Below are 20,963 nucleotides of genomic sequence, written 5' to 3'. Positions count from 1 at the left end.
CTCTTCCACTTGAGCCACAACACCAGTTTTTGAGTGGAGATAAATCTCACTGACTTTTTTTGCCCAGGCTGGCATTGGACCATGATCCTCAGATCTCAGCCTCCTGAGTAGCTAGGATTACAGGCGTGAGCCGGCTTTGGCTTTAATTTATTTTTAAATTGCTATTATCAAGGTGATGTATAGAAGGGTTAGTTACGCCTATCAGGTAAAGAGCACATTTCTTTTTGGACGTCACCTCTTCCCTCCCGCTCTCCCAGTTTTTCCCTCCCATTCCCACTCACAAATAGCATAGCTGATTTTGAATACAGTATCTAGTGAGTACCACGGCTGCAAATGCCTTTATATATATATGCATGCACATGCATATATATATACATATACATGTAAATACATGTACGTATATATATGTGTATATATATATATGTATGTATACACACACACACACACACACACACACACACACATATATATACCCACACTATTCGTAGCGCTGGGTATGGTGCGCTCTTACATGGTTGTGCAAGCCAAGTGCCCAGAGCTCCTTAGTAAAGATGGAAGGGCTGAGTCTTTTTAAAATTCTTTATTCTTTTTTCTTTTTGATGGGGGGGGGGGACGGCTCTCTGGGAGAACCATGGCAGGTGGAGTGGGCGGACGTGAGCACCCCCAGAGCAACAACGGCCTGCCCCCGACAGACAGCCTCCTCCTTTATAACGGGTGTTAATTCTGTGTATTTTTTTATTATTCCTTATTCATTGTATACCTAGTTTATTTTACCTCAAAGATGCAGCAGACGCTAGCACCGAACCCAGCAGCCACCTGGCACGACAGACTGGACAGAAGGGGACAGACAGACAGACGACGTGGGGGCGGGTAATGAAAGAAAGAAAAACCTTCAGCACCCCAAGGGGAAGGGGGGGGGGAGGAAGAAGAGGCCGTGACGCCCACTTCCGGGAAGCGAACCGGAAGTCGCTCCCGGATTCTGCGCCAAAGCCCCGGCCTTCCAGGGGCCGTCGTAAAAGTGTCGCCCGTCATCTCTCGGGCCGGGCTACAGGTCTCTGCTCGCTTCCAGTCAGGGGTCGACAGCTGCAGGCGTTAGTTTCCCTTAAGATGGCGGACGAGGAGACCGACGGTGAGGAGAGGATGGAAGTCAGCACCGAGGTGCCCCAGACCCCTCAGCGGCTGGCATCCGTAAGTGCTTTTAGGCAAGTCCCTTTTGTCCTCCGTCTCCAGTGCCTCCCCACCCGCGGTTCCGGAGTAGGGGGGGTGGGGGTGCGGGTTCTTCATTCCTTCTGGGGGCTCTGGGGGCGGGGGGGGGAGAGGAGGATGGGGTGTCGGGAGGCGGTGGGGAGGGGGCGTGGGGTGGTGGTGGGGTGGTGGTGGAAGAAGTCTTGTGGCTGGATCTGGAAGGCAGCCACCACCATGAAAATTAAGAAATAAAGAAAGTTCGTCGTCAGCCCCGTTCCGAGTCTGCGGAATTGCGGGCTGTCATGGCACCAGTCTGGACAAGCCCCGGCCTTTGCACGTCTCCGTCCTGAAGCAGGGGGGGAGGAAGGAAGAAAAAAAAAAAAAAGAAACTGGGAAATTGTGGGGAAGTGGTTTGCTGGGGTCTCTGAAGCGAGGTTGGAGAAAGCCATTTTTCTTCAAACGGTCTGTTTATTTAATCAAAAGACGCAGTGCTAAATACCCACCCCCCTCCCTTCTTGGTGACAGGACTCCAGGATGCAGCAGCCCCCGAATGTGTGTGTGCCTAGGCTCACCGGCTGGGTGGGGAGCTGCTGCTGGTGGTGGCCCAGTGTGCATCTGTGACAGGGTCAGTGTGAACCACTGTCCGTCCAAACCCTGTTTCTGTAGGAATGGAGGTCTTCGTGATAGCATATGGAGAACCCTAGGCCTAACTTTCCATGGAGAACCCTGTCTCCTCCTCCTCCTCCTCCTCCTCCTCCTCCTCCTGCTGCTGCTGCTGCTGCTGCTGCTTCGTCGTCTTCTTCTTCTTTCTTCTCCTTCTCCTTCTCCTTCTCCTTCTTCTTCTTCTTCTTCCTTTCTTTTTTTAATGTGAAGATGGGACTCCTGGACGTAGAGCAATGGAGCAAAACTATTAGTGCTGGAATGTCTACTTTTGCTCTTGTAGTTTAGAAAGCATCCCAGGGCAGAGAATAGCAAATTGGAGTTGATAGGCCGGCTGGTTTAAGGGGAGAAAACTGTTTGAGGAGAATAAGAGGCCTGGAGCACCACATAAGCAAAAAGAAAAAAGCCGGAAGTGGTGCTGTGGCTCAAGTGGTGGAGTGCTTGCCTTGAGCTGAAGAGCTGAGGGACAGCGCCCAGGCCCAGAGTTCAGGCCCCATGACCAGACCCCCCCCCCAAAAAAAAAAAAAAAAGAAAAGAAACGTTCTGGGTGCATCCTCCTACCCTCTTTCCCCAGTAACTTATCAATCACTGCTGATGTCTGTCAGTGTGTCTTTTTAGTGGCATTTGGAAAAGTGTGTGGGTATACACCACTTCATGAAGTCTCTAAGTATTTAAATAGTGCAGCACTCAAGCATTAGTTTAATTCGATTAGAGTGAGCTACAGAAACGTCTCAACGATAGGGCCTGGAGAGACTGAAAAAGAAACTAGATAGGGATGGAGTTGGAATAAGGGTTTATGCGAGAGAGTTCAGTACATGAAGTCTTTCTCCACCTCAAATTGCAGTTCAGATTCACTTCATTAATAGTAAAAGATGAAAAAAAGAAAATGTGAGAACTTGCCCACATATTTTTGCAGTGCTGGAAATCAAACCCAAAGGTTTGCATGTGCTAGGCAAGCATTCTTGCTGAACTACATACAGTCTCAGCCAGAAGCATCTCTCTCTCTCTCTCTCTCTCTCTCTCTCTCTCTCTCTCTCTCTCTCACTCTCTCACTCTCTCTTTCCCTCCCTCCCTTTCTCCCTCCTTTCTCCCTCCCTCCCCCCTCTCTACCTCTCTCTCCTCTCTACTGGGGATGGAGATTGATCTTAGGGCCTTGTGCTTGCTAGGCTGGTGCTCTACCACATGAACCAAGCCTTGAGCCCTTTCTGCTTTCATTTTTTTCCCCCACTTGATCCTTATATTTATTGTGGTTTTTTTTTGGGGGGGGTCTGGTTGTGGGGCCTGAGCTCTGGGCCTGGGTGCTGTCCCTCAGCTCTTCAGCTCAAGGCTAGCGCTCTACCACTTGAGCCACAGTGCCACTTCCAGCTTTTTTTCTTTTTGCTTATGTGGTGCTGAGGAATTGAACCCAGGGCCTCAGGCATGCAAGGCAAGCGCTCTACCACTGAGCCACCTTCCCAGCCCCTTGATCCTTATATTTATGCTTTCTGTGTAGTTGGCATGGGAGGCTCATGCAGTTGCCCCTGAGTTTTTATTGGTTAAGATGGGAGTCTCTTAAACGTTTTTTCCAGGCTGTACTGCAATCTTGATCCTCCTATCTTAGCCTTCCAAATAGCTGGGATTATGTACATTTAGTCAAGGCTTTGTCTTTGCAAAGTACTAAGTAGATAGTGTAATTTAGCCTGAGGAACTCAACAGTGACACAATGGTCAAAGAATTTTAGTTCAAAGTTGAGTGATGTAAGTGGCTGAGACTTGTGACTGTTAAACCTGTAAACACCTTTTTTGTGAGTATGTGTCTGATTCTTACCTACTTGACCCCAGAGAGCATCCTACTTTCTTTTCCTTTGGAAACTATTGTTTTAAATTTTATTTTGCCAGTGGATATCCTAGCTTCCCAACTTACTTTCTCTTTGCTTCTAAATAAAACATGCTCAGCTTTAGCTTTTTGTGCTTTCATTAGAATAATTTGTATTTTAAATAAACTGTGGAAGCCAGGGAGCACAAAATGATTAATATAGGACAGTTGCAGAGGTTTAAGTAATCTTACAGCTTGCGTTAGATTCATAGCCCTAATTATACTTTCTAATTTCCTTAAACCCTGGGTATTATTATTATTATTATTATTATTATTATTATAGATTCCATAGATCTGGCATGAGGCCCAAGACTCTTCATTTTCACAAGTATGCTCTGCTGATTATAAAATCCTCATATGTGTAAGTGCAGCTAGATATTTGGAAGTTACTAGTATCACATTAATAGTTGAGTCTGTCAGAATGGATAGATGTTTGAGGAGCAGTGAATATGTATGTGAATGGATCTAGAAATGGGTGCCTAGGAGATAAGAGTAATGCAGTGTCATAGGGTGTAGTTTTGAGGGGAAAGTGGTTTATTGGGTTCACAATGATGACAGAAAAATTTGGCATCCAGAGATCTTGAGGTGGTGTGCTAGGCCTTCTGCTTTCCTTTGGATTTTCCTTTGGATTTTCTTCCTTATGTCTTAGCTCAGGAGATGTCTTGTGGCATGGTATTATGTAAGCTCTTTTACCTGCCTACACATTCCTAGGTGATTTCATCCAGTTATATGGCTTCAAATATCATCTCTATTTGTGTAGTCCCCAACTTTATATCTCTAGGACTTCTGACCTCAAGAATTAAAAAAAAAAAACAGGGGCTAGGAAGGTGGCTCAGTGGTAGAGTGCTTGCCTTGCATGCATGAGGCCCTGGGTTCGATTCCTCAGCACCACATAAGCAGAGAAGGCCAGAAGTGGCACTGTGGCTCAAGTGGTAGAATGCTCGCCTTGAGCTGAAGAGCTGAGGGACAGCGCCCAGGCCCAGGGTTCAGGCACCATGACTGGCCAAAAAAAAAAAAAAAAAAAAGAATAAAAAAAAAACAATTGCTTAGTTGACATTTTCTTGGCTGAAAGGTGTTTCCAACAGGGGAGGAATTTGGAAGTTACTACAGTAACCCCAAACATAGCTTTCACTTGAGAGATCACTGGAAAGAAATGGATGAATTTGAGAGACATTTTGGAAATATAAAGTACAGAACATTGGCTAATGTTCTGTATGATATGACATTAGATGGGAGAGGGGAGGAAATAGATAATATCTGGATCCCAGTTTTTGCCTTAGGCACTTGGGAAAATGGTTACATCATGAACTGAGAGGAGCCACCAGGATTCTGGAGGAAAAGGAAGGTAGCTCGATTTTTCTTATCTTTATCTCAGAAGATACCTCCCCAGTAGCTGTTGGATTCAACTCCATCTCTGTAATTCTAGCCACCATCTGTTGTCTGTAGTATCCTCTTTTTTTTTTTTTCTCTCTTCTTCCTCCTCCTCCCTCCTTTTTTTTTTTTTTTTTTCCTGGTCCTGGTACTTGAACTCTGGGCCAGGGCACTGTCCCTGAGCTTCTTTTGCTCAAGGCTAGCACTCTACCTCTTGAGCCATAGCCTCACTTCTGGCTTTTTCTGTGATTAATTGGAGATAAGAGTCTCATGGACTTTACTAGGCTGGATTTGAACCTTGATCCTCGGATCTTAGCCTCCTGAGTAGCGGGGTTTACAGGCATGAGCCACTTAATTGTTTTTTTTTTTTTTCTTTAGCCAAGAGCCACAGGTAAAAGATTTTTTATCTTTTTAAAGATTAAATCAATCATGCAAGTGTCCTATCTTTCCCACCCCTCCAAAACCAGTCCTGGAGTTTGAATTCAGGGCCTTGTGTTTACTAGCCAGGTACTCTTCCACTTGAAGCACACCTTGAGCCCTTTATGATTTTGTTATTTTTCAGATAGGGCCTTGTAGTTTGCCTAGGCTGGCCTGCACTACAATCCTGCTGTTCATGCTTCCCAAATAACTAGGATGATTTGGTATGTGCCACTGTGCCCAGGATTTTATTGAGTTAGCATCTTGTGAGCTTTTTGTCTAGACTAGTCTCAAACTGTGGCTCTTCTAGGTAGTTAGGATTACAAGTATGAGCCACCATATTCAGCCATATTGTACTTTTTTTTTTTTTTTTTGTCTGTGTTGGTACTTGAACTCATGGCCTGGGCACTGTCCCTGACCTCTACCACTTTGAGCCACAGAGCCACTTCTGGTTTTCTGGGGGTTATTTGGAGATAGGAGTCTTAAGGATTTTCCTCCTCAGGCTGGCTTTGAACCTTGATCCTCAGCTCTCAGCCTCCAGAACAGTTAGGAAGCCTCCAGAACAGCTAGGATTACATACATGAGCCACCAGTGCCCAGTTTAACCCATTGTTCTTAGACTATATTCTAGCATCATTACAAACCTTCTAAGTTTTTATCTGGTCTGGCCCCTCATATCTCAACTTCATCTTCTTTCTCCTCATTTGCTTTTAGGGTATTGCTCTATTAAACATATGCTCTATCACTGAACCATACCCCCAGTCCTTACATACTCTGAGATAATGAATAGAGATTACTATATATGATTTAGTAAGATTGAGAGTTGCTTGGAGGATGGAAGCTGCAGTGGAGGAAGAAAGGAGGGGTGGAAGAGGTATATTAGGGTAGCAGTTTACCTTGGAATCCAGACAAACAGGAAGGTAAGAAAAGCCCAGATAGGAAATTTGGGAGGCAACTCTGCTCCTATTGTTGACATAAGTGGAAGGACTGAAAGTTCAGTCAGAACGAGGAATTTTAGAGATAGAGACCATAGAAGTACATCACATTTTGTCATGGTAAACCAGGATACATGCATCTCCTGTATTTCTGTAGCACTTACTTCATGTAGCTATTCTGTAGAATCATTAATGTCTTCTTTTTAGACTAAACTCTTTGAGAGGATCCACTGTTTATTTTTGTAGCTATTCCATTAAACCAATCACATTGTTTCAAAATTCTTTTTTTTTTTTTTTTGGTCCAGTCGTGGGGCCTGAACTCTGGGCCTGGGCGCTGTCCCTCAGCTCTTCAGCTCAAGGCTAGCGCTCTACCACTTGAGCCACAGCGCCACTTCTGGCTTTTTTTTTTTTTCTTATGTGGTGCTGAGGAATCGAACTCAGGGCCTGAGGCATACAAGGCAAGCACTCTACCACTGAGCTACCTTCCCAGCCCTGTTTCAAAATTCTTATTGAACACATAAATGAATGAATGAGTGAGATCTGGGAAGGTGGCTCAGTGGTAGATTGCTTGCCTTGCATGCATGAAGCCCTGGGTTCCATTTCTCAGCACCACATAAACAGGAAAAGCTGGAAGTGGCGTTGTGGCTCAAGTGGTAGAGCACTCGCCTTGAGCTGAAGAGCTGAGGGACAGTGCCCAGGCCCAGAGTTCAGGCCCCGAAACCAACAAAAATAAAAAATGAATGAATGGGGGCTGATGAGGTGGCTCAGTGGTAGAGTGCTTGCCTCGCATCCATGAGGCCCTGGGTTCGATTCCTCAGCACCACATAAGCAGAAAAAGTCAGAAGTGGCGCTGTGGCTCAAGTGGTAGAGTGCTAGCCTTGAGCTGAAGAGCTGAGGGACAGCGCCCAGGCCTAGAGTTCAGGTCCCATGACCCACAAAAAACAAAACAATGAATGAATGTACACTAATATGAATTGGAGGTAGAAGTAATAGGAGTTTGAAGAGAAAAAAATTGAGATATAACTTATATATGATAGAATGTGTCCATTTTAAGCATTCTATTGGTTAAGTTTTTTTTTTTTTTTGGTCAGTCATGGGGCTTGAACTCTGGGCCTGGGCACTGCCCCTCAGCTCTTCAGCTCAAGGCGAATGCTCTACTGCTTGAGCCACAGTGCCACTTCCAGTTTTCTAGGCTTATTGGAGATAAAAGTCTCATGGACTTTCCTGCCTGGGCTGGCTTTGAACCGTGATCCTCAGATCTCAGCCTCCTGAGTAGCTAGGATTACAGGTGTGAGCCACCGGTGCCTGGATTGGTTAAATTTTTAACTATATCTGTGTGTCAACTAGTAAATTAGGATGTAGAACATTTATATTATTCCCCAAAGTGATGTTGTGCCCAGTGAGAATTTTTTTAAGTTTAATATTGTTATGTTTGTGCAATAATCATACAAATCTAAGAAAAAATACTCACTATCTCATATAGGTTGGTGATCTTTAAGAGAAAACATGATATTTTGATAGTTGATTTTATTTACATATAGAAAGACTGATAAGTAAATATAATGATACGTATTTGTTTAATTTTGTCTTTTTTTGTTTGTTTGTTTGCTCTGTTGGGGAGGCCTAAACTCTGGGCCTGGGCGCTGTCCCTCAGGTCTTCAGCTCAAGGTTAGCACTCTACCATTCAAGCCACAGCACCACTTCTGGCTTTTTCTGCTCATGTGGTGCTGAGGAATCAAACCCAGGGCCTCATGCATGCAGGATAAGCACTCTTACCAATGAGCCACCTTCCCAGCCCCTAATTTTGTCTTTCTTTTTTTGTTTCATTTTTTTTTCTTTTTGGTTCTGTTTTTGGTACTGGTACTGGGGCTTGCACTCATGGGCTGAGCACTCACACTGTTCTGAGGTATTTTGCCCAAGGCTCTACCAATTGAACCACAACTCCACTTCCTGCTTTTTGGTGGTTAATAAGAGATTAGAGTCTCATGGACTTCACTGTCCATCAGGCTTCAAACTATGATGCTAAGCCCTCAGTCTCCTGAGTAGCTAGGATTACAGGTGTGAGGAGGTATCGGCACCTGGCCTAGTAGTGTACATTTATAATTCCAGCATTTGCCAGGATTGTAAATTTGAGAGGTTGGGCCTACATAATGAGGTTGAAGCTACCTGTGCTGCAAAATGAGACCGCGTCTCAAATCATAAGAAAAAAAGCAACGACAAAAACAAAACAAGGAAGAGTGAGTAGTTGTATGCTAATTTCATCAGAGGTAGCTTTCTTTAGAAATTTGAGTTTGTATATCATTTTAGGTCAGAGCACAACTTCTTTTGAATTGGAAAACTATGATGAAAACCCAGTGCTGAGGCTTGAACTCAGGGCTTTACACGTGCTTAAACCATCACTCTACCTCTTTTTTTGGGGGGCCGGGGGTTGGTCGTGGGGCTTGAACTCTGGGCTTGGGCGCTATCCCTGCGCACTTCAGCTCAAGGCGAGTGCTCTACCTCTTCAGCTCAAGGCGAGTGCTCTACCTCTTAAGCCACAGTGCCACATCCGGTTTTCTAGTGGTTTATTGGAGATACGAGTCTTACAGACTTTCCTGCCCAGGCTGGCTTTGAACCATGATCCTCAGATCTTAGCCTCCTGAGTAGCTAGGATTATAGGCATGAGCCACCAGCGCCCAGCTTTCACTCTACCTCTTGAGCTATACTCAAGGAGTTGTCTTTTCATCATTCTGTTATGGGCAGTTAGAGAATTCTGTTTTTTTCACTGTCCAAATCTATAGAGGTAGAAGTTCGAAAACTTCAAAGTGACATATCCAGTCTTAGTACCTATAAGAAGCTAAGGACAGAACAGTAGCTTAGTAGAGGTGAACCAGTGCTGGAAAGTGACTTCTGATGTTTAACAAGTGCTAACTTGCAAATAAAAATGTTCTTCAATACTGAAGAGAGAATCCGTGTGGATACTTGTGTGTATAAATCCATGATACAGATGAACCAGAGAGGTGTCTTGTCCATTTTAAGTGCTGACTTTGATGTTTGCTGGCACTTCATCCATCTCTCTAAAGGTGTTGTATGCTGTGCTCTGTGGAATAATTTCCTTTGAACCATTGCCTCAGGTGGCTTAAGAGAAAAATACTAAAACTTTAGCCCCAGGGGACATACTGTGAGCTTTGTGTGTTCTATTATATTCTGAGTTACCTTGTCTCCCATGAAAGAAACAATAATTACTTGAGGAGTTTGGTTTTTTTAACATTTGTAACAGACTTTTTTGTTTTGTTTGTGGTGTTACTTGGGTTTCAACTCACTGTAGTGTGCTTGCTAAATTTTTTCCCTCCCTCCCTCCCTCCCTCCCTCCCTCCCTCCCTCCCTCCCTCCCTCCCTCCGTCTCTCCCTTCTTCCTTCCTTCCTTCCTTCCTTCCTTCCTTCCTCCCTCCCTCCCTTCCTTCCTTCCTTCCTTCCTTCCTTCCTTCCTTCCTTCCTTCCTTCCTTCCTTCCTTCCTTCCTTCCTTCCTTCCTTCCTTCCGTAGCCCAGGTTGGCCCTTGATCTCTAGATCCTTCTGCTCAGCCTCTCAGTGATGGGATTACATGCATATTCTACCATACCTAGCATACAGTTTGCTTTTTTTTTTTTTTTTAAAGTAAAGTACCTCAAATAGTCTGAGTGCTCATAGAAATATCCTGTTTTAAGTAAACATTAGTGCAAGACTCTAGAAGTTATTGTTCTTCTTCAAGTATATACTTGTTACTCTAAAGTGACATAGACCCTGACCAAAATGGAATCTACAGTTGTTTTCTTGGGTATAATTCTAGTAGTTTACTTAATGTGTGCTTCAGAACCAGATCTATTTGACTTTTTTTGTGTGTGTGTGGTTGTTGTTGGTGGTCATGGGCCTGAACTCTGGGCCTGCGCACTGTCTCTGAGCTCTTCAGCTCAAGGCTAGCACTCTACCACTTGAGCCACAGCACCACTTCCAGCTTTTTCTGCTTATGTGGTGCTGAGGAATCGAACCCAGGGCTTCATGCATGTGAGGCAAGCATTCGACCACTGAGCCACATTCCCAGCTCCCTATTTGACTTGTTTAGAGGAGTAGAACTATAACACTTAATGGTTCTTTATGGGTTAACTTTTAAAGTGCCTTGCAATCTTTTGCATTTATAGGTAAGCTAGGAAAAGTCTATTAATTTTTTTTTCTTGTTTTTTGGTCGGTCGTGGGGTGGGACTTGAACTCTGGGTGGGCCTGGGCACTGTCCCTGAGCTCTTCAGCTCAAGGCCAGCGTGCTACCACTTGAGCCACGGCGCCACTTCCAGTTTTCTGGTGGTTTATTGGAGGTAAGAGTCTCAAGGAGTTTCCTGCTTGGGCTGGCTTTGAACTGCGATCCTCACATCTCAGCCTCCTGAGTAGCTAGGATTACAGGTGTGAGCCACCGGCACCTGGCAAATTTTCCATAACTTTTCTTAGTATATATATGTTCTGTTTTGTAACCTAAGAAGGAATTTTAATTGCTTTTTTTTTTTTTTTTTGGTCGGTCGTGGGGGCTGAGCTCTGGGCTTGGGCGCTGTCCCTCAGCTCTTCAGCTCAAGGCAAGTGCTCTATCACTTGAGCCACAGCACTACTTGGGCTTTTTTCTGCTTATGTAGTGCTGAGGAATCGAACCCAGGGCCCATGCATGAGAGGCAAGCACTCCACCACTGAGCTACCTTCCTAACCCTAATTGCTTTGTAAGTATAGAGTCTATGCAGGAGAATGCGTATGTGAAAAATACATACTCCAGAGTTTAGGAAAGCAGATTTCCTTTATTCAAAGATTTCAAAGAGATCCTAGGAAATTGGGGCGTGAGCTATGGTCAGAGATATAAAAGGAAGAGAATAGCTTAGGAGGGACAAGATGCTTTCTTGGTGTAGTGTTTTGCAACCATAATTCCGGCTACTTATAAGGTAGATATTGGGAAGATGATGGTTCCAAGCCAGCCCTGGCAAAGAAGTTAGTAAGACCCCATAATAATGAACCAAGCTGGGCATGATGGTGCATACTTTGTGATCCAGCAAGAAGGAGGGTGTAGGTCGGAGGATTGCATTGGAGGCAATCCTGGGGGGTGAGGTGGGGGAAGCACTCTACTGAAAAATAGCCTAAAGCAAAGAGGGTTGGAGGTATGGCTCAAGTGGCATAGTGCTTTGCAATCACAAGGCCCTGAACTCTTAACCTCCCTTAAAAATTAAGAAAAATTCTCACAGCATGTTTATACATTATCTCAAGAGGAAAAAAATAAAAGTAAGAGAAGGGACTATAAGAATAATAGAGGGGGTGAGTAAAAAAAATTATCATGTTTATAAACAGGACAAGGCTGGCAGATATAACAAAATATAGAATGAAAATAGTATTACATCAAAACTAGCAAGTTGAAACTCAATTGGGATAAAAAGTAAAACCTTAACAACTATAAGACCGGATGCCTTCTATGATATTATCTACAGGTTTTAATTGTTTACAGCCCTCATCATGTTATAAGTATAATTCCAAAAAAGAAATATGCTCATTGAAAGCATGTTTAGTGCCCAGGGCAAAGAGGTCATAAATATTCACACTTCTCTGTTCAGAAGCATACTGTACATGTTCCTAAAGAGGATAATCAATCTGGGCACCGGTTGATCACTCCTGTAATCCTAGCTTCTCCAAAAGCTGAGATCTGAGGATAGTGGTTCAAAGCCAACAGGGGCAGGAAAGTCCATATCTCCAATAAAGTACTCAAAAAAGCCAGAAGTGGCCCTGTGGCTTAAGTGGTAGAGTGCTCACCTTGAACAAAAAAAGAAGCTCAGGGACAGAGTTCAAGCCCCAGCACCGACTGGAAAAAAAAAAAGAGGATAATCAACATGGAAAGTAATATAGATACTGTGCCTAATTTGGCCCAGTAGAGTTGGTCAGATTTCTTCATTTCATTTTATCATGAGAATAGAGATTAATGAGAGACAAAATGGATATCTTCATGAAAGACTCTAGATGAAAGAACAGAGTGAATTCCAATGAATTATTTCAGGTAGCCTAGGGTAAAAGTTAAAGGAAGGCAGTTTTTGGGTTAGAAGTTGTCCAAGAAGTGTTCAGATAGACTCCTGTAGCTAATACCAGATATGTATAAATTGTATAAATGGAATGTTCTATGAAATAAGCAGTTGCAGTACAGTTTGGTTGTTGCTTGTTTTTAAGCTTTATGAGTTTGTCAAATAGAGTTGCAAGAAGATTTTATAATAACAGAGATTTTTTTCTGCCTATGGAAATTTGTAGAGCCAACAGATTTTGTTGCCATTTAACAAAAAATTAAAAATAAGCATTTCAGGGCTTCTGAAAGTCCCGTAGATGTCTGGCATTTGTCTTGAGGGAGGATAAGCTGTGGTTTGAACATAAGGAATCTGCTATTACTTAAGTTCCTGTTTCAAAATGATGTTTCCCATACAGGCATCATGTCCCCGGATGATCTTAGTCAGAGTTGTGAACGTGTCTTTTAGTCTCCATGGGGATATGGGAAATGTCTGGAATGCTTGGGAATTTTAATGCTGTAAAAATTTGTTTTCACAGAACAACCAATTATGAAAGTCTTAATTCCAAATGTTAGGGGGGAATGCCTTTTTATGGTTACTGATAGAAAAAATATTTTATTCCTCTTGCAAATGGAAGAAGAAAACAGTGCAAACAACCAAACAAAAATTTAAAAGTCAAACCTATTCTAGTCACCACTAATAGTTACTATAATGATTTTTTTTTTTTTGGTCATGGGGCTTGAACTCTGGGCCTGAGTACTGTCCCTCACCTCTTCAGCTCAAGGCTACTGCTTTACCACTTGAGCTATAGCGCCACTTCTGGTTTTCTGGTGGTTGGTTTATTGGAGATAAAGTTTCACGGACTTTCCTGCCTGGGCTGGCTTTGAACCCAGATCCTCAGATCTCAGCCTCCTGAGTAGCTAGGATTATAGGCGTGAGCCACTGGCGCCCGGGGAATGTTGTATTTGTGTACCCAGTCAAGTATATATTGTGTAATTTTTTTTTTAACCTGGGGCCAAAAAAGAGAAACTTTAATTGAAATATATTTCCTGAGTGTGACAATAATGGGAACAATTTTATGAAAGAATTTAAACTTTACTGTATCTCCTGTAAGAATACTATAAACAAAGCTATGCAGGGCTTTATGTCAAAATTTGGTTTGGTCTCTTCTTGCAAGAAGCACATAGCATTTCATGGTTTCTAAGGGCTTGTATTGAGTGTCTGTGCTAGGTCTGTGGCAGTTCAGAGGCTTGATAAAGTTTCATTCCTTGAAGCTCCAATGTGCCTGAAGAAGCTAGATAGGCACTTTTTTTTTTTGGCGGGGGGGGGGGGGGCGGGGGATGGGGAGGGAGGGAGCCAGTCCTGGGGCTTGAATTCAAGGCCTGGGCACTGTCCCTGAACTTCTTTTTTTTTTTTTTGGGTCCGGTCATGGGGCCTGAACTCTGGGCCTGGGCGCTGTCCCTCAGCTCTTCAGCTCAAGGCTAGCGCTGTACCACTTGAGCCACAGCGCCACTTCCGGCTTTTTTCTTTTTGCTTATGTGGTGCTGAGGAATCCAACCCAGGGTCTCAGGCATACAAGGCAAGCGCTCTACCACTGAACCACCTTCCCAGCCCCCTGAACTTCTTTTTGACTTGAGCCAGCACCACTTCTGGCTTTTTCTGTTTTTGTGGTACTGAGGAATTGAACCCAGGGCTTCATGTGTGCTAGGCAAGTACTCTACTACTAAGCCACATTCCCAGGCCAGATACGCACTTTTAAAAGTATCAAACCACAATCAGTGCTGAAGGCCCTGGGTTCAATCCCCAGCATCACATACACACACAGAGTAAAAAAAAACTAATTAAAACAATAAAGGTAACCCATGATATTAGGCAATGTTTTGAGTACAATAAGTAGCTTCTTTGTTAAGTGATGTACTGGAATTAACTGGGGAGAGAAATCTTGGGCCTATAGGTGAAGTATTCTCTTATGTAGGCCTTGTGTATAGAGGGTAAAGGGATAGAGAGCAAGTGGTTAGACTCATGGAGAGGGTACTTGGAGATGTTAGTACTCCACATATTCTGTCCAAGTGGATCAGAAGAATAGGGCAGTGTTTTAAAATAGCAGTTCTTCATGATAAGGCAAATAATGGCTGAGAGGCAACTTTAAGAATATTTAGTACTATTTAAGAGCTTAATCAGTTTTTACTTATGAGGCTTCATTCAGAGGAAACTGATTACAGAGAAGGCAAAGCCTTTTTTAACTGCTAGTGCAAAATTGAACAAATCAGAAAGGGTAAATTTACAAGCCTTGTGTGTTTATATACGGCTAAGTAGGATAAGCAACTGAACTCTAGGAGTTAGGGTACCTAGCTGTTTTGTTTTTGTTTTGATTCGTGGTTTTGTGGTACTGGAGTTAGAACCTAGTACCTCGCACATACTAAACATGCACTCTACTTCCAAGGAACACCCTCAGCAATCTGTAGAAATTCTGGAGGTATACATAATTTAGTTTTTTTAAAAATAAAAATAAGATTGTATTAAGGCTTACTTTTTTAACTTAACAATATTTTATGGCATTTGACTGTACAGAATGGTGTGTTCTATAGCGAATTTACTTTGCTTTTTTATTGGTGAAAAATAAAGTATATTGCTGATCACCTTGAAGGTACAGAATTATGCCATTACTTGTGCTTTTAGACGGTTTTGTTTGTTTGTTTTTGTTGGTTGTGGGGCTTGAACCCTAGGCCTGGGTGCTGTTCCTGAGCTTTTCAGCTTAAGGCTAGTGCTCTACCACTTGAGCCATAGTGCCACTTCTGGCCTTTGCTGGTTATGTGGTCCTGAGGAATGGAACCCAGGGCCTCATGCATGCAAGGCAAGCACTCTACCACTCAGCCACCTTCCCAGCCCCTTGTGCCTCTAAATATTATGAGGGAACTACTGGAAAAAAAAGTCTTAATTGCTTTCTTTTTTTCTTACAGTGGTGGGATCAACAAGTTGATTTTTATACTGCTTTCCTGCATCATTTAGCACAATTGGTGCCAGAAATTTATTTTGCTGAGATGGACCCAGACTTGGAAAAGCAAGAAGAGAATGTGCAAATGTCAATATTCACTCCACTAGAATGGTACTTATTTGGAGAAGATCCAGATATTTGTTTAGAGAAATTAAAGCATAGCGGCGCATTCCAACTCTGTGGGAAGGTTTTCAAAAGTGGAGAGACAACATATTCTTGTAGGTAAGCATTAGACATTTATGGGATTGGGTATAATTACAATCCTGGTATTTCGTAGAGTAGCTCTTTCTCTATTATTATTTATAATAGATTTAATCCTACTTAGTTAACCTTGTATCCTATACACACTTCAAGTATGTTTTTTGCTGGAAAAGCTTGGTTTTGAATATATGACTTTCAGTTAAGCAATCTTTCATTTTTCCTTACTATTCTCCAGAAGTATTTAAATGACAGATTTTTGCTTTGTGTGTAAAAAATATAGTCATATTATTTAAAACCTTTGGAGCCAGGTGCCTGTGGCTCATGCCTGTAATCCTAGCTACTACCCAGCAGGCTGAGATCTGAGGATCCCAGTTTGGAGCCAGCTAGAACAGACAAATCAGAGAGACTCTTATCTGACCCCAAGTAATTATCTGCTCTGCTAAAAATGTCAGCAGTGTTGAGCTTAAGAGAACTTGCTGGAAATAGATTAGTAGGCCATTCATATTTTATAGGATATTATTAGGAATCTTTATGTCCTGGTAGGCTTGTAATTTTTTTGGCTATTTTATTTATTTATTGTCTGTTCTGGGGCTTGAACTCTGGGCCTGGGCGCTGTCCCTCAGCTCTTCAGCTCAAGGTGAGCGCTCTACCACTTGAGCTACAGCGCCACTTCCGGTTTTCTGGTGGTTTATTGGAGATAGGAGTCTCACAGTCTCTCCTGCCCGGGCTGGCTTTGAACTGCGATCCTCAGATCTCAGCCTCCTGAGTAGCTAGGATTATAGGCGTGAGCCACCAGTGCCCGGCTTAGACAGGCACTTTTTATCACTGACTTTCACCTCCTCCTCCAAACTTCATTTTTAGAACTTTCTGATTTCATTTCTTCACTCCTTAAAATAAAAATATTTTATTTTAAAATTAAATATTAACATTGATCAAGATATATTGTGCCTATAACTGATTTGTTGAATTGAAACCCCTTTTTATAGCTACATAAAGTTTTAATTTTTTAAATTAAAGAATTTAATCTACTTTGCACTAATTTGTATTGTTTTTAAATTTATTTTTTATTTTTTTTGAGTCGGTTGTGGGGCTTGAACTCTGGGCCTGGGCACTGTCCCTCAGCTCTTCAGCTAAGGTGAGCGTTCTACCACTTGAGCCACAGCGCCACTTCCAGCTTTTTCTGTGTATGTGGTGCTGGGGAATCGAACCCAGGGCCTAATGCATGCAAGGCAAGCGCTCTACCACTCAGCCACCTTCCTAGCCCCTGTTTTTAGTGTTTCTCTGAAAATATTAAATAAAACGTTGTATGAGTTATACCAAGCACTATTGTAGGTGTTTGGGACATATTAATGTGTAAAATAAATATTGCTTCCCCTTTACTACTTGTATTCCAGTGAATTTTGTCTTTTCCCAATAGTATATGATTACTGTTTGTAAAATATACTTATAAATGTCAATAGAATAAAGTGATGACAAATAATGGAAAAAAGATCATTTTCATGAAATTAATTTTCAGTTGTAACTTAACAGTTTGAAGCCAGGTGAAAGGTCAGCTTTATAAAAATAACTTAAACAAAGTAAACTTCTGTGTAGCTACACTCAAATGTGGCTAAAATTATGTTGGTAATCATCTCATCTTTGTTTAAAACATTAGGATAATGCTTTTTTCGTTTGTTTGTTTTTGTTGTTGTTGTTGTTGGTCATGTGGCTTGAACTCAAGGATTTGGCACTGTCCCTGAGCTCTGTCACTCAAGGCTAGTGCTCTACCACTTGAGTCACCGCGCCACTTCTGGTTTTCTGGTAGCTAGTTGGAGATAAGAGTGTCGTGGACTTTCCTGCCCAGGCTGGCTTTGAACCATGTTCCTCAGATCTCAGCCTCCTGAGTAGCTAGGATTACAGGTGTGAGCCACTAGCACTGGGCTAGGATGTTTTTTTTTGTTGTTGTTGTTGCATTTTCTTTTTTTTTTTTTTTTTTTTTTTGGGTCCGGTTGTGGGGCCTGAACTCTGGGCCTGGGCACTGTCCCTCAGCTCTTCAGCTCAAGGATAGCGCTCTACCACTTGAGCCACAGCGCCACTTCCGGCTTTTTTCCTATGTGGTGCTGAGGAATTGAACCCAGGGCCTCATGCATTACAAGGCAAGCACTCTACCACTGAGTCACCTTCCCAGCCCTTGTTGTTGCATTTTCATACTGTACTCCATACAGGAAGCTCATTCACATTATAGTCACACATCAAGCCATCAGCAGGAGTCATCTAAGTTTTTGGAATCTAATTTTTGATCTTTTTCAGGGACTGTGCAATTGATCCAACATGTGTACTGTGTATGGACTGCTTCCAGAATAGTGTTCATAAAAATCATCGATACAAGGTATGAAAGTAGATCCATTAAAAATAGCTGGAATAGCAAGCATTGTGTAGCCATCTAATCCAAATTCTTAACTGGTGCTTGAATTCCTGTTACATAGTTCTGATAGGTGGATTGCAGACCTCTACTTAAATATATGTAGCCAGCAGTAGTGCCTTACACTTAAAATTCTAGCTACTCAGGAGATCTGCAGATAACAGATCAAAGCTACCCCTAGCAGAAAAATCATGGAGACTCTTTATCTCCAATTAACCAGCAAAAGCTGGACTAGAGATGTAGCTCGAGAGCATGCCCGTCATGAGTGAAAAAGCTGACTGAACGTGTGACCATTACTGATGGAGTAAGGCTGAATTAATAGAAGCTTTCTAAAAAATAAATATGACTAATGAACAATTCAGATAAGAAGTCACATTGGGTGCTTCAAAAGTATCAAACATTCTCTCAGGATGGGTGCTTATTATGTTGTTGGACTTTGCGACTTTTCTCTATATTGTGCATAGTGTGTGTGTGTGTGTGTGTGTGTGTGTGTGTGTGTGTGTGTGTGTGTGTGTGTGTGTGTGTGTGTGTGTGTGTGTGTGTGTGTGTGTGTGTGTGTGTGTGTGTGTGTGTGTGTGTGTGTGTTGTGTGTGTGTGTTTTTTTTGCCAGTCCTGGTGCTTGAACTCAGGGCCTGGGTGCTGTCCCTGAGCTTCTTTTGCTCAAGGCTAGAGCTCTACCACTTGAGCCACAATGCCACTTCTGGCTTTTTCTGCTTATGTGGTGCTGAGGAATCAAACCCAGGGCCTCATGCATGCAAGGCAAGCATTCTACCACTGAGCCACCTTCCCAGCCCTGAATATATTTTTAATTGTAAAAATACTGTACAGAGGGGTTACAGTTACGTTAGTAAGGTAATGCGTACATTTCCTATCAAGCGTTTTCACCTCCTCCTTTGTTTTTCCCAACCATCCCTTCCCTCCCTGTGTATATTCTTTAGAATACTAACACTTTATGAATGAAAAAAAATGAATCCATTAAAATTTGGGGAAAAAAATGGAAGAAGGGTAGGGTGATAGGAGTAATTCAGGGGGAAGACTCAAGATCACTATCATGATATAATTTGGTTGAATAGAACCAAAATTCTGGCTGAGTGCATTTTAACTAGGATCTTTCTGTTTTAATTTTAATTTTTGTTAGTTGTGAGGCTTGAACTCAGGGCCTGGGCACTGTCACTGAGCTTTTTTGCTCAAAGCTGGCACTCTACCACTTTGTGCCACTGCTGTACTTCAGTTTTTTGATGGTTAATTGAAGGTAAGAGTCTCATGAACTTTACTCCGCAAGCTGACTTTGAACCATGATTTTTTAAGATATAAGCCTCTTGAGAAGCTAGGACCATAGGCATGAGCTATCTGCGGCTGGCCCACCAATATCTCATCAAGTCTTAGATACTTTTCCTGTGTCTGTCATAGTTTCTAGGGCATAGATGTTTTTAGTAAACATTTGTTGAAGTGTTAGGATCAAAAGGGCAAAGCTGATGGTTAAGATTTAATTCTAAAAACAACTATTACGGGCTGGGAAGGTGGCTCAGTGGTAGAGTGCTTGCCTTGTATGTATGAAACCCTGAGTTTGATTCCTCAGCACCACATAAGTAGAAAAAGCTGGAAGTGGCCGGGCGCTGGTGGCTCACGCCTGTAATCCTAGCTACTCAGGAGGCTGAGATCTGAGGATCACGGTTCAAAGCCAGCCCGGGCAGGAGAGACCGTGAGACTCCTATCTCCAATAAACCACCAGAAAACCGGAAGTGGCGCTGTAGCTCAAGTGGTAGAGCGCTGGCCTTGAGCTGAAGAGCTGAGGGACAGCGCCCAGGCCCAGAGTTCAAGCCCTACGACCGACAAAAAAAAAAAAAAAAAAAGAAAAAGCTGGAAGTGGCGCTTTGGCTCAAGTGGTAGAGCTCTAGCTTTGAGCTGAAGAGCTGAGGGACAGCGTCCAGGCCCAGAGGTCAGGCCCCGTGACCGACAAAAAAAAAAGAATAAAAAGAACTATTAGGGACATATTTTAGCATCAGCCTGCTTTTATATATATTTTATTATCCTAAGGGATGCGATTCTATGTGTTTATTGTCTTTCCAGTAGAGTTGCTTTTAACAATTATTGGGTTGAGGAAGTGGTACTGTGGCTCAAAGTGGTAAAGCACTAGCCTTGAGTGAAGGAACTCAGAGACAATGCCCGGGCCTGAGTTCAAGCCTCATGATGGACCAGAAAGAAAAAGAAATGTATGAGCCAGGCACTGGTGGCTCACACCTGTAATCTTAGCTCCTCAGAAGCCTCAAATCTGAGGATTGGGGTCCAAAGCCAGCTTGGGCAGGAAAGTCCATGAGACTCTTTCTTTTTTTTTTCTTTTCGTCGGTGGTGGGGTTTGAACTCTGGGCCTGAGCCCTGTCCCTCAGCTCTTCAGCTCAACGCTAGCGCTCTAACATTTGAGCTACAGCGCCACTTCTGGTTTTCTGGTGGTTTATTGGAAATAAGAGTTTCACGGTCTTTCCTGCCCTGGCTGGCTTTGAACCGAGATCCTTAGATCTCAGCCTCCTGAGTAGTTAGGATTACAGGCATGAGCCACTGGCGGCCGGCTCCATGAGACTCTTTTTATCTCCAATTAACCACTAGAAAACTGGAAGTGGCTCTGTGACTCAAGTGGTAGAGCGCTCTCCTTGAGCTGAAGAGCTTAGGGACAGTGCACAGGCCTAGAGTCCAAGCCCCACGACCGACAAAAAAAATATATATATATACTCATAAAAAAATATATATATATAAATTTATGGGCTGGGAGGTGTCTTAGAGGTAGAGTGCTTGCCTTGCATGCCTGAGGTCCTGGGTTCAGTTCCTCAGCACCACAGAAGCAGAAAAAGCTGGAAGTGGCGCTGTGGCTCCAGTGGTAGAGCACTAGCCTTGAGCTGAAGAGCTGAGGGACAGCACCCAG

The 20,963-nt window shown here is 43.0% G+C and overlaps 1 protein-coding gene across 1 annotated transcript in view; it reads left to right on the top strand.

The window, feature by feature from the left end:
* The first annotated feature begins 1,025 nt into the window (after positions 1–1,025).
* The window catches only part of Ubr1 (ubiquitin protein ligase E3 component n-recognin 1), a 97,514-nt gene continuing 77,576 nt past the window's right edge, over positions 1,026–20,963 (top strand). Inside the window, exons 1-3 of the mRNA XM_070005914.1 lie at positions 1,026–1,188; positions 15,410–15,666; positions 17,935–18,013. Of these exons, the coding sequence (XP_069862015.1) occupies positions 1,108–1,188; positions 15,410–15,666; positions 17,935–18,013 (417 nt within the window). The 5' untranslated portion in view covers positions 1,026–1,107. The remainder of the gene's footprint in view (positions 1,189–15,409; positions 15,667–17,934; positions 18,014–20,963) is intronic.

The sequence above is a fragment of the Dipodomys merriami genome, unplaced genomic scaffold, assembly GCF_024711535.1.
Source record: "Dipodomys merriami isolate MVZ:Mamm:240054 unplaced genomic scaffold, mDipMer1.0.p SCAF_69, whole genome shotgun sequence".
In the NCBI taxonomy this organism is placed as follows: Eukaryota; Metazoa; Chordata; class Mammalia; order Rodentia; family Heteromyidae; genus Dipodomys; species Dipodomys merriami.
Note: the sequence above shows the minus strand (reverse complement) of the source record. Positions and strands in the feature narration are given on the sequence as shown.